The following is a 12,760-nucleotide window of genomic DNA, read 5'->3' as shown; positions in this document are numbered from 1 at the left end:
TTTAAAACTTTTCAGTTGTTTTCTCTTGCACATGTATTGATATTTTTATATTTTGTGTTTTTTAAATAATGTTTTGTTTTGTTTTTTTGTGTATGTACACTTTTAGAAATAAGGGTTCCAAAAGAGTTCTTCCAGAAGGACTGAGGCTGTACCTAGAACATTTTACTTCTGAAGCACCTGTTTTTGAAGAAAGGGCTTATTAAGGGTTCTTAACTCTAGGTATACCCCTTTGTGTTTGGATCTAGGTAGAACTCTGAAGACCCTTTTCCACCCACACCAGTTCTATTCAAGACCCATGAATCCTTGGTGCTACCCAGTGAACCAGTTTTTTTAGAGGAACATTTTAAACAATGATATCATCGACAGAAGGTGTTGCATAAGAACCTGTAGAATATGACACACCCACTTTGGTTCCCAAGGAAAACTGTTTTTGTTCCACTTGGAAACCAATTTTTCAGGTTCCAAACTATCTTATTTTAGAGGAAAATGAATGGTTCCATGTTGGTGGAAACGGGTTAGGAAAGGGTTTCAAGCAAAACCTTTATACAAACTTCTACCAAGAACCAAACACAGTTCCTTTATAAGAACAAGCTGAAGAACCCTGATTCTAGATAGCATTTTTATTTCTAAGAGTGTATTGATCATTTTGTTACTCATGGTAAAGTAAGAAAGTCTCAAGGAACTACACTTCAAGGTACCAAAACAAGCCTTCTTTAAGAAAAATGACTATACACGGTTATAATCTTGCAATGAATTTTGTATTTTGTCAATGTAAGTCACACAATACAAACACAAGCCATGTATGGGTAAATAAATCAGTTTATTCAGTTGTTACAGAAAACAGTCACTACTAGGATTTCATGTCGTTGCTGGTGCCATTTGGCTCCACCCCAGGGTGCGGTCACTCTGCTTACTTCTTGGCACAGCGGTCGTGGCAGGCGCAGGTGAGAGCAGCAACCATCACCACGAATTCACTGAAGTCGACCTCAGAGTCGCCGTTAAAATCCAGACCCTTCAGCAGCTTGTCCACCTCTTCTTGGTTCTTTGCTGCCTACACAGCCAAGAAAACAACATCAATATTGTTGGAAACTGTTACAGTATTCCATTTCACCGTATGCAACTGGGAATGCTGGATCAAATGCTGGTCTTTTTCCAGCCAAGGTAGAATACCAAGAGGGGATTATTCAAGTTAAAGACGGGTCTTTGGGTGCAGAAATAGCAAGAAGTTAATGTTGAGGTAGGACGCAATGACAGGATGGGTCAAAAGTGGTCAAAAGTTAGAAAATGCAATGTCCACATTAACTAAATGTGCAAAAATGTCCTAATGTTTAAAGTTGTTGTTGCAAATTATTCAAAACTCAGCCACAGTTTTAATTTTTGGAAGCTTATGCACCGCTTCAACCAAAACTGAACATTTCCATTTTAGCAATGGAGCTAACAAAATTTGTTTGTAAAAATATGAAATTGAGATGCCTGTTTTAGCATCAGTCAAATCACTTTTATCATTATCATTTTTGATATTTCAAATTAGACGGAAAAATTATTCTTCAGCCTTCCACCCCGGTCCATCACAGCCCGTGGTGGAGGGGGTTGTACAGTACCTTGAGCAGTCCGGGCAGCTCCTTCTCCAGCAAAGTCTTGCACTCGACTTTGGATAAGGTGTCCTTCTTGCCTTCACCGGCTGCGTATGTGTCAAAGGTCTTCATCAGGATGGCCATGGCTGTCTCCAGCTGGGTCATGGTTGCTGTTTAAGAGGTTAGTAATACCACAGAAAGGGAAAATCGAAGACCAACACCGGTCGACAGAGCAGTAGATGGGTCAGGAGTGGGCGGAGAGGCAACTCCTTTTATACCTTTTGAATGATGGATTCAAAGGTCAAGCAATACCAGCTCAAGTGTTTGAGATAGGTGGTGGCTCCAACTGTGTCAACACAACCTCAGGCATACAACGCCTAGTGTACATATTACCTCATAGACCATTAGGAGCTTTAGTCATTTACTTATTGATTTAAGGGGAGGTCTTTTCATTAACTACAAAAATCATAGATTCTGTGATTTATTTAATTTGACACAACATAAATCATAATCAATTTATTCTGCGAGGTTATAAACCCTGTGCTACTGATGACGGGTGTCAGATGACACTTGAAGCCAAATTTGAATGATGAAAAATTGTATATAAGATTAGGTCTCAAAATCATTAAAAATGAGCAGTTTTCTCTTCTCTGGAAGGTGGGGGTTTGTCTGGTCCATCATCTCAGGGCCCTATCTTACACGCGGCACACAGCTGAGTGATCATGGGTGATGAAAGGATGCAAGTGGAATTGCTATTTTGCACCAGCACAGTTGCCATTTTCCCCATGTCTGCAACATAGCAAATGAACCATCTGTGAGGTCTAAAAGTGAAGTCATGGCCAGGCACGTTTGATATATTGTGCACAGCTCATTGTAGTTGAAACCACTTACACCACAGACCAGCTAAAACCTGCTCGAAGTGTTAAGTCTGCGGTGCAGTAGATCCATCTGCACTAGATAGCAAACCGTGCATTTCGCTGAGGCACACACACACTTCTCCACAATTACAAAATGCCTTGATATATGTTAACATACAAAATAAGCAAGACGTTATATCTGACCACGAGACCGGCCTGACCTGGTCAGAAAAAGGTTTGTGTGCTTCTGTCAGAGCCTGATGCTGGATATATTATGTACCTGTTGAATAACTCGTGCATAATTGTGCATCACTTTCTTCAAACTTATATCGCACTCTCTTGCGCTTTCATTTCTTGAACCAGAAGATCTGCAAATCTTTCCTCTTTGTTTCTTCCTGGTTATTCCGCCATCATGCTGTCAACACTTGTGCTCCAGGTGCACCTGCTTCTTAAAGCTGATGAGAGCTGACTTTCTAATTGGTTTATTGCACATTTGGCCTAAAACACACCCATGAACTAATGCACTTGTGCACAGCTGATAAGGTGTATCCCACTTGCACCTTGTGCTTTGAACCACGCACTTTACATCACCAAAAAATAGGGCCCTCAGTGTCAAACACCAATACCTGAAAACAACATGAAACATGGATGTTCCATCTAGCAGCTTTATTGGACATGTCCAAATGTGTTTGAGACACCAGAGCCAGAGGACAGTGACAGAATGGTATTTGGACTGAGAGAGTCTCTGAAGGTACGTTTGTTACAGATTATTAGGGAGGGTGAGGGGAGAGGAGGTGGCGTTTGGTTCATGGGTCTTATAAAGTGTGATGAGGACCATGGCTCCAGCACGTCACCGAGCCATGTTTCAGGTCCAGCTCAAAAATCCTGAACACAGAAATCTCAAACAACAGTTTCACAGTCTAACTCCACAATTTAGTGCTACATAGTTCTCAGTCTTTTCACATTTTCAGCAACTATTTTCTAACATGTATAATATGTTTAGAAGATGAATTTGTTTACACAGACTAAATGTCACTGCATCTACTGTGGTTGGTGGTTACAGATGCTGCTGTGTAAAGGTGGACATGAACCATGCAAGAAGTACATCAGTGTGTATGTCTGCATCTGTCTTTTTTTTGGTCATCTGGTCTGGTCTCATTTCCTGGAAGCAGTGCTCTGTTACAGAATAAGACATACAGCGTAAAAACATGTCTGTGGTACCACAACCAACAACTCACTCACACGACTCCCTTCGCTGCAATAGATTCCTTCAAACACAATGAGAAAGAAGCATAAGTTAGGAGTGTTACCCAAAAATGCATCATTAAATAACTGTATGATCATCACTCAGTAGCCTAAAACAATGGGTTTGAGGACTTGAGTCATGTTTTAGGTTTTCAAACATGCATTCTGCGTGCATGATGACAGAAGCAATGCACGGTATCACTACATTCCCCTGACATGCTGAATATGTGTGCACAGAAATGACAAGTGAAAGAAGCAGTGTGACAGTTTGTGAAAGCTATTCTTACTCTGTGTGGTGGTTAACACCTTTTGCAGCAAATATCGGTGGGTATACAGTAGATCTATTGAATGCAGGTGAAGGTTAGCATACTGTAAGTTTAGCTTGTTCACATGAGTGAAGGAGTGTCTCTCTGTAGCCTTTAACATTCTTTCTCAGTCTAAAAGTGCCTGACTCATTGGGTCTAAAGTGTCTTTTTATCAGCAACCCTCTTGGCAATAAATAGGTGCCCATCAGGCTTGTGATTATTTACTTATTAGTCACTACCCTCACATTTGTCATAACCACAGATAGATTACGATGAATATGAATATGCAACACCAAAACAATCTGGAGCCAGGATAGCTGGGACAACAAGACTTTGTTCCCTCTAATTTCAGGTGTGGTAGTAACAGTCATAAATAAGGGTTAAGGGTTAAATAATGTGTTGACCTGAGTTCAGTGGCAGATCTGCCATTAATTATTCCCATTGGTATTTAGTAGCCTATTTTCTCATGCAATGAAACAAATTCATAACTTACAGGATGCTTTGTGTCTCTGTTCCTCTGAAACTCCCAATAACAGAGTTTATTAAGGTAGCCAGCGCAAATTCAGCAATACCTAAATGCTGATATATTGTAATACAAGTTTATTTAATATTTTTTGGTTAATAAATAATACAGGTGTCAACATATTCTCCTCTCCCTCAAATCAGTGTCTCCAATCTATCACCAAACACACCTTTCATGTATGGAGAGTTTTGACTAACTTTCAGGCCCTTCAGGAGGATGTGATGTTGCAATCCTAACAATTCTTGCAAAGTCAGCCAATCACCATGATTTCTGCATGACCTTTGTCCAACCGTTGCAACTTTTCCACAAATCTGATCAATCATCGCAGCTTCCCATAGTTCCATGTACATTTAAATGAACTTATGTTTCATTATATATGTATATATCGTACTTTATTGTCATGATTTCAGTATATTTCACAAAATTTGTGTAGGGGCTCAAGTTACATGGTCGTAACTGAATTTTGTTTTTACCACCTGCTGTCAGCTGTCACAAATAAACGGAGATCGCCTCCAAAAATATCCACGGTCTCTTCACCACAACACAATGCAGACAATACTAGAGTCCAACAGGTTACATAAGTACCCTTTATGTGTACAATTAGCATGTGTGCTTTTTCTTTTTCATATATCAGCTACGTGCTAATTATGTGAGTAATTACACTTTCAATAATGCTAACGGTGTTTTTCCATCATGGTCTCAGGAAATTTTAGAAAATCAACACAAAACCTGAAATGCAGAGCCAATTGAGAGATGAGTGATGTGAAGATAATTATGGTAAAACATGGTCTCAGCAACATGTATTTCCAGTAACAGTGTGTCACGCATGCAACATTTCAGAAGTTCTGTATCAGATTTGTGTGCCTTGTGTGATAAAAATGTGTACAACAAAGCCAGGGACAAACTGTCACAGGCGCTGTTTCCACTTCCTGTCATTGGCCTATTATACAGCGACCTCATAACATCACAGTTTCCACTCAGCGTCCTTATCATGACCTGAAGTCATTGTGAAACCTGCATCTTCGCTACAGAATCAATACTACTGTCTATGTCAACTTTGAAATGAACTTAGACAACAAAGATGGATAAGACTTTACAGAGAAGTTTATAGAAAAATAGAAAATATTTACATTCATATAAAATGATTTACATAAGATTCACAAGGTAAGTAAATGAATGTACAAGATATACAGGCTGGAAAATATGGGAGAAAAATACTGGATGATGCAAAAATCCCTCGGAGCAGATTCTCATCCACTTTCTTTGGTCTGCACACGTTCAAAGTAATCGAAGGATTCATACACCGGTACTTGACACTGAACAAGACAGAGAGATAAAGACAATTACTGTTTTAGTGCAGTAAAACAGTACATTAACATGTGTCAAATAAGCACTGGAAAAAATATACAGGAATTTAGTGGAGTGAACTTTTCTCATTAACTTAAGTATAAAAGTTTTATTTGTTCAAATAAATTAAACTTAAAATGTGTATTTCTTTTCAGAAAACTTCAGAACTTAAAAACACAAGTTCTTTCCTTCTAACTTCAAGTCTTATGATTTGAAATGTTGAGTTGAATGAATGTACTGTACGGAGTTCAATCAACTCATTACATTAAGTTTTCTGAAGTAACAGCATGTTAGAGGACTTCCCAGCATGCATTTTGTAAGAGTTTAAACTCTCCTGAGAAAATTGAATAAATCAAAGTAACTCCATCTGGAGCAGTTGGAATGCTTTGTGTGAAATGAAGAATTGACTGATAAAATGTAAAAGGAAATCAAATTTATTTCACAAGAAAAGTTTGTTTTGAATCATCACAAAATTACCTCAATTTATCTTGCCAAGTTTAGTCAACTTTTTGTTGTTATTTTTTACAGTGAATATTAAAGAGCTTATGGGTTTGTGGCGTGCAAAGGTCGACAGAGTGGTAGCTAATTGAGTAGGCATGTGCAACAGGCACAATTAGTCAGAAACAGGATGTCGGTTATGTTTCATAATATTAATGTCTCAACACTGGAAGTTACTGCTTAAAGTCCAGCTGTACAAACTGAATTGAGTGACCAGAATGAACAGAAATATCTGTCATCTGTGTGAATCAGTACCAGAGTTGCGTATTAAATCCTACCCTGCTCTGAAACATATAGTTTTCAATTGTTTCATACTATGTATTAAGCATGTGGATTGTGGTGTTGTTTTATGGGATCATATTGCTCCTCCATAAATATGTCAATAAGGAAAAAAAAATGCTTGCTTTTCAGTTAATAAAATATTAAAATTAAAATTGTTGAGAAAAAAACGTTGAGAAAATGTTCAATTGTTCACTAGCTAGTTCAAAAGGTAACAAGAAGTTGTATTGTTTGCTAGATAGATAAAATAAAATTTTAATAAAATGTTAGATTATATATTATAGTTTCTCCGTTGAGAAAAACTTTGAGACAAAATCATCATAAAATTCATTTGGAATTCGAATTGAATCTTTCTTAATTTTTAGCTGCTTTAAAAGTTTGCTGCAACATTACTTAAAGTTAATTCATAATTTGTTCTGTTTCAAAAATTGATGTGATCACAACCTTGAAAAATGCTACAGTACAAAAACGGCTAAACTAATAGTCTCACCAAAACCAGAATGTTTTCCGCGGTTTAACTGTATGTAAGGCACTGCATTACATCATACAGTCGTTACAGGTTTTATGGTGAACAGTATATAGGACAGCCTAGATTTTACCCTATATTGGATCTGAAATTTGATGTGGCTGTGTTTGTCTATCAAATAACATTTTCGTCACCCACCCTGTCTCACACGTTATATAGACCGTTCATAGAAAGCAATGGAAAGGAAACTTTGGGCTCGACAGTTTAAAAACTGTCTGAATTTGATCCTGCCAGTTGAAAAGTGCAACGTTTTTTAATGTTTTACTCGATACACAATTGTGTCTTCGTGGACTTGATACCAATAGACTCACCCACTGAGACGAGCCTCTGGAAGAGGTGGTGCTGTGTTTGTCCATTTCTGCTTCCTCAGAGTCAATGTGGGGAACTTCGTAGATCACCCTGGCTGCTCTCGCTGAAACACACACACAAACACAAATAGACACAAAGATCATTAATACTGATGTAATGAAAATATGAAGAAGCATCGCACTTAAGCTTTATTTTAACTTACTTGCAGTCACTGTTTGTTTCTACCACTATTAGCTTCTGTTACAAGACATACCACCGCAATTACAACAACTACTAGACTAATACTACTGTTAATACAACACCCTACCTTCCATTTTCTACATCAGCTTATCCCTAGTCACAGTTATGGGGGTCTGGAGCCCAAAGAAATAACCTAAGAGGATCGCTGGCTCTATTTTTTGCTAGCTAGCTAAAAATTGTTTGCTGCTAAAAAGTAAAAATAGAAAGTTATTTTGTTACTCGCTTGCTAAAAAAAAAGTTTGGAAAATGTAAAACGGCTTGCTAGCCAGCTGAAAAGTTAACAAATAATTACACTGTTTGCTAGCTGAAACATTTTTAAAAATGTGCTAATGTTTGCTTGCTAGTGAAAAAATCTAATAAGATGTTCAATTGTTCACTAGTTAGCTGAAAAGTTAACAAAAAGTTATATTGTTGCTAAGCTAATAAATGTTGACTTGTTTAGTAGCTAGCTGAAAAGTTAATTAGCCTAGTTAGTGTAGTCGTGATAGCTCTAATTTCTCCTCCATTATCAACTGGAGTGAAAGAAGGTCGAGACGCATCATTAAAACTCACCTGGGTAATTTAAATCTTTCTCAACTTTAAGCTAGTTTAAAAGTTTGGTGCAACATAGCTCAAAGTTAAAACATAATTTATTCGGTTTCAAAAATTTTAGATTACTGGCTCATTGTGTGTCTGAAATTCTTGTTTTTGCTTCAGATCATAAAGTTTGTCTTTAACCGTCGCCATCTTCTCATGAGTACTCACTTCTTAGCTACTTTCATCATTAGCTCGGGAAAAAAAACAATGCGTTTAATTATTTTTTACCTCTTGCCTGATTGAGTAGTTGCTAGATTTACTAGTCCAAAACGGCATTTTACTTGCTAAGGGCAAGTGGGCAATTCTAACTGTTGAGCCCTGACAGCAGAAGATGAGCAGCCAGCAATCAAAGCCCCCAAATATTCACAAGAATATTCCAAAGAAAAAAGTCAGTTCCTGCACACATGTATCACCTTTGCTTTGGTTTATTTTAAAAGAAAGTGCAGATATTTTGGTCACAAGGGCCTTTCTTAAGACATCCTTGTCACACACAAATGTTTGCCCTTTCTTAATAAATTAATGCAGAGGTGATGTGCGGGAATTTACTTTTTTATTTTAGCCCTAACAGCAACAATATGCTGTTTCAAATCGTACATATGAGAGCAAAATCATTTTGTAACCAGAAATTCCTCATAATTCTCAGCAGACATCGTCCACGGTGTACCACAGGGTTCAGTTCTTGGTCCCACGCATTTCTCACTCATACCTTGTCATATTTTGTGTTAAAACCTTGCCTGTGTGAGGATTTTTCAGAACTGCCTTTGCAGACATGAATTGCATTAACAGGCACACAAGAATCCCCGTTTTCAAAGCTATTTAAGGTTATGCGTTGCCCAAGAAAACATCAAGTGTGCAGGTGCAGCTCTTATTTTAAATAATAATGTGATTGTCTTTCTGAAACAAAGGTGAGATCACACATCAATGTCTCACACAGAGCTGCTGTTTTGTAGCACTGTTGCCGGAGACGTGTTGGTTTAGACCACAGAATGCAACTGATCATAGTAGCGTGTTTTAGACAATATGGAAATGAGCCAGTGGTCACATATGATATGACATATCACGTTTTGTCGCTGTTGGGCAAAAACCTTGTATCTCCCTATTGTGTTTTTTTTTTTCATAAATAAATGCTGGTGGTCACCCTTTATGTCTGTCAAATATTTAACCATTGAAAAGTATTAAAAAGAGCTGTTAACTTTGACTGAACAGCATTCAGTTAGAATTAAAAACACTTTTTTAAAAAAAAGTCCTGAAAAACAACAGTCATGGACATACAAGGTTTCTGCCTGACAACGATGGGTTTAGCGATACTACAAAAATATATATTTTCTCACTTACAACACCAGTGGTGTCCAGCCAAATAGATATTTTAGATATTTTGGGGTTTTATTTGCCCATGTGCTGAGATGTCCATAAATTTTAAGTGAATGTAATTTCAGAGTAATGACAAAATACTGATCATAAATAATTTATCCTTATTATATTAATTACATTTTATTACATTAAATTAAATTTTTTTTAAAAAAAAAATAACAGTGACATCTCTTTCAAGAAACAATGTTACACTTATTTTTTTTAAACTTTCCACTGGAGAAATGAAAACATTCTGTGGTTATCACTGCGGAAAAATTGTGGAAAGATACATAAATTTTAAATGCTACTTTTTAATCGCCGTGTGCACCACAAACAGAAGACTCCTGCATGGCGAGATACCAACCGACCAACCATAAATGTATCAACCGAGTTTCTGATGCTTGAATGATATGGCAATGGTATATTTTTCCTCGTACCTTGTCTCCTTCTCAGAGTGCAGAAACAGGCGAGCGTGATGAGGAACAATGAAGCCACGACAGCCAAGGAGATTATCATGGGAAGGGGAGGAGAACTGCTGTTGGGAGTTTCTTGATGTTTGTCTTGTGACAAAAAATATAACACAAATATTACAATGATGGGGACAGAATAGATAGAAAGAAAGATAGATAGATAGATAGATAGATAGATAGATAGATAGATAGATAGATAGATAGATAGATAGATAGATAGATAGTCATACCCTTTTCTGTGTCATCCTTTGTGTTGTTGTCTCGGGCCTTAACTGTGATGACTGTACCATTTCCCTTCAACGTATTGTAAACTGGCACCTCCACAATCACCTTACAGGTGTATGTCCCTGAATCCTCTCTTGTGATATTCGTAAAGGTCAAGTTTGAGCAGTCTGATGTCTCCTTTGGCAGAGATCCTTGAGACTGGTTCTTCAAGAAATTCTCTATATGTGTTTGATTTTTCAGCCAGGTGACTCTTCTTCTTTCACCCTCCACTGTCCAGCAGCAGGAGATGGTCACTGTCTCCCCCTCCATGACAGAGACATCAGGACTCTGGGTCACAACATGTGAGCCTGATGAGACACCTAAAGAGACAGAGTGATACATGATCTGTAATTCATCAGAAGACCAAACATATTGCACAATTTCAGAAGAATTTCTAAATGTGACTAACAGTGAGTTTTCAACACTTTTTAACAAAATCAGAGGATGTGCACTATATCGACATGGTTTAAATGAGATCATAGTGATTTAATCAAATATTTGCCAAATAAATAGTAATTCTGGACCATCAATTATAGTCACATTTGTTGTCACTTTCTATTTCTCTTCACACATTTATCAGTTTAAAAGGTTTGAATAATCAGATATTACAAATGCTAAAGTTAGCATAGACTCATCTATGAAACGGATGTGATATTAAAGGTTAACTTGTCGTGTTTTTACTTACTCCAGGATGAGAGGGCGCAGAGAGACGCGAACAGCAGACTGCTGAGTAGAAGCTTCATCTTTTCACACTGATTCACCACCGACCTCTGACACTCATCTCTTCACAGCTCTAAGTCCTTCCCACCACACACACACACACACACACACACACACACACACACACACACAAGAACACACTGGGCATCATCTTTGCCTCTGTGTTTTCTGCACAGAAGTGTGAAAAACCACATCTTTTGTTCCTTCCTCCTTCGGGTTGAAGGGACTTATAGTTTCTGTAGAATATATAAAAAGTGTTTTCTGTTCTCACGGAAGAGTTCCTGTTTATTTTACTCAAACAGAAATACTGTAAAGCATCAGGTAGATGTTGAGGAGAGCAGCGGTGATCAGTATTTACAGTCATGTTTTTTTTTTTTATTGAAATTAAAATGACCTGCGTTCCAACTATCTGACTCGATTTCTAAGCCTGAACCCCGTCCCAGCTTTAACTGACATGTGTTAGTTTCTCATCCTGAGCAGTTTTGGAGCATCCAAAAAGTGCAACTTGTAGTAATAAACAGTTTTTTGTAGATTTTACTTTACTTAAAGCCCGTTAATGTCCAATTTTTATAATTGCAGTGTTCAGCATTATGATTCTGTTGGTTTGAGTTTTTGTTTGTACAGAACTAACAGCTGACCTGTTGCTAAACTTGTTGTGCCGTTCGTCTGTATGCAGATGTGAGATCCATGTAATAGTACTTTGAGATTACAAACGGCATGTATTTGTCTGTTTTTGGTAGAACCACCAGGAGTCTCCAAAGTCTCAACTTTGGGCTGTGAGCTACCTTGTCCTACAGACTCTTCAGTGGATCCATCTGCAGAAAAATCAAGTTGTACCCCCAAATACTGTTTAAACCAAAGGTCTGACATAGTGTGTCCCCATCCTCAGACAATTTTAAAACAACTGTGCAAGCCTAAAATAGTTTTTTACTCTATATTTTTGTAAATATTGACACACTGACCATTAAAAGTAAGAAGATTTAACTATTAGAAGCTCCTGTTTGCAGTGTATTCATGGATTCACCAGATTCAGAGTCCTAGATGTGTCCAGTTTTGCAAACCCGTCCCTGCAAAGACCTGCAAAGCTCAGAACCAGAACCAACCCGTTACCCACAGTTATGTCAAAGTCAAATCTGCACCCACACCCTTAATTAAACACACATACACAGTCACTTGTGTTCTCCATTGCCAGTGCCAGTTGGCTCCTGCAGCTGTCGATGTATTTCCATAGTGACAACAAAAGCTAAAACTTTTTAAAACTTTTTACAAGCAGCAAAGCCACTGACAGCGTTATTCTCACGGTCTTTGAATGCACCAAAATCCTCCCAAGCTTCTGACTTGAATTTAATAATGCATTGTCTACAATCTGGTGGCTATTTTTTGCCTTTGTGTCATCAGTTGTAGCCAGCAGCTAGCCTACATCTCTGTCAGATCAAACATTGACGTCTCATTGTTACACAGGATGTGCAGTCCAATGTTTGTGTCGCAGCCTTTCACAATAAAAGCCTGCCAGCTGATTATATTACTGTATTAGTGAATATAAATGTTAAAATTACTGCACAATATTTTTTATTTCTGGTTTCTTTAGGGAAAAAACATATTGTATGCGAAATATTATGGTTCTTGTCTGCTGTCCATCCACAATTATTTAATTTTTACCTGTGCCTGCACCTGAGA

At 37.7% G+C, this 12,760-nt stretch overlaps 2 protein-coding genes across 2 annotated transcripts; both read right to left on the bottom strand.

Moving 5' to 3' along the window:
* Positions 1 to 801: 801 nt before the first annotated feature.
* On the bottom strand, positions 802 to 1,834 carry LOC146306209 (protein S100-P-like). The gene is made up of 2 exons (XM_084712227.1): positions 1,602 to 1,834; positions 802 to 1,051 (listed from the first exon to the last, which is right to left on the bottom strand). The coding sequence occupies exons 1-2, from the start codon at positions 1,737 to 1,739 to the stop codon at positions 911 to 913; spliced, it is 279 nt and encodes a 92-aa protein (XP_084568353.1). The 5' UTR covers positions 1,740 to 1,834; the 3' UTR covers positions 802 to 910.
* A 3,755-nt stretch (positions 1,835 to 5,589) lies between these two features.
* LOC146306208 (uncharacterized) lies at positions 5,590 to 11,198 on the bottom strand. The gene is made up of 5 exons (XM_084712287.1): positions 11,049 to 11,198; positions 10,330 to 10,683; positions 10,067 to 10,189; positions 7,466 to 7,566; positions 5,590 to 5,820 (listed from the first exon to the last, which is right to left on the bottom strand). Exons 1-5 carry the CDS (start codon positions 11,104 to 11,106, stop codon positions 5,755 to 5,757), a joined length of 702 nt encoding a protein of 233 aa, XP_084568413.1. The 5' UTR covers positions 11,107 to 11,198; the 3' UTR covers positions 5,590 to 5,754.
* Positions 11,199 to 12,760: the final 1,562 nt, after the last annotated feature.

This window comes from Lutjanus erythropterus, chromosome 23 (genome assembly GCF_056507025.1).
Source record: "Lutjanus erythropterus isolate fLutEry1 chromosome 23, fLutEry1.hap2, whole genome shotgun sequence".
Taxonomy (NCBI): domain Eukaryota; kingdom Metazoa; phylum Chordata; class Actinopteri; order Lutjaniformes; family Lutjanidae; genus Lutjanus; species Lutjanus erythropterus.
The sequence above is the reverse complement of the archived record's forward strand: the minus strand, read 5'-3'. Positions and strand labels throughout refer to the sequence as shown.

What these genes read in the sequence shown, in the direction of transcription:
- LOC146306209 (XM_084712227.1), bottom strand. Translation starts at nt 1,739, where the DNA reads ATGACCCAGCTGGAGACAGCCATGGCCATCCTGATGAAGACCTTTGAC. An exon ending in AGCTGCCCGGACTGCTCAAG is followed by an intron (nt 1,052 to 1,601) that starts GTACTGTACAAC and finishes TTGGCTGTGTAG; the next exon opens with GCAGCAAAGAACCAAGAAGA.
- LOC146306208 (XM_084712287.1), bottom strand. Translation starts at nt 11,106, where the DNA reads ATGAAGCTTCTACTCAGCAGTCTGCTGTTCGCGTCTCTCTGCGCCCTC. An exon ending in AAAGGATGACACAGAAAAGG is followed by an intron (nt 10,190 to 10,329) that starts GTATGACTATCT and finishes TTTTGTCACAAG; the next exon opens with ACAAACATCAAGAAACTCCC. An exon ending in CACTCTGAGAAGGAGACAAG is followed by an intron (nt 7,567 to 10,066) that starts GTACGAGGAAAA and finishes TGTGTGTTTCAG; the next exon opens with CGAGAGCAGCCAGGGTGATC.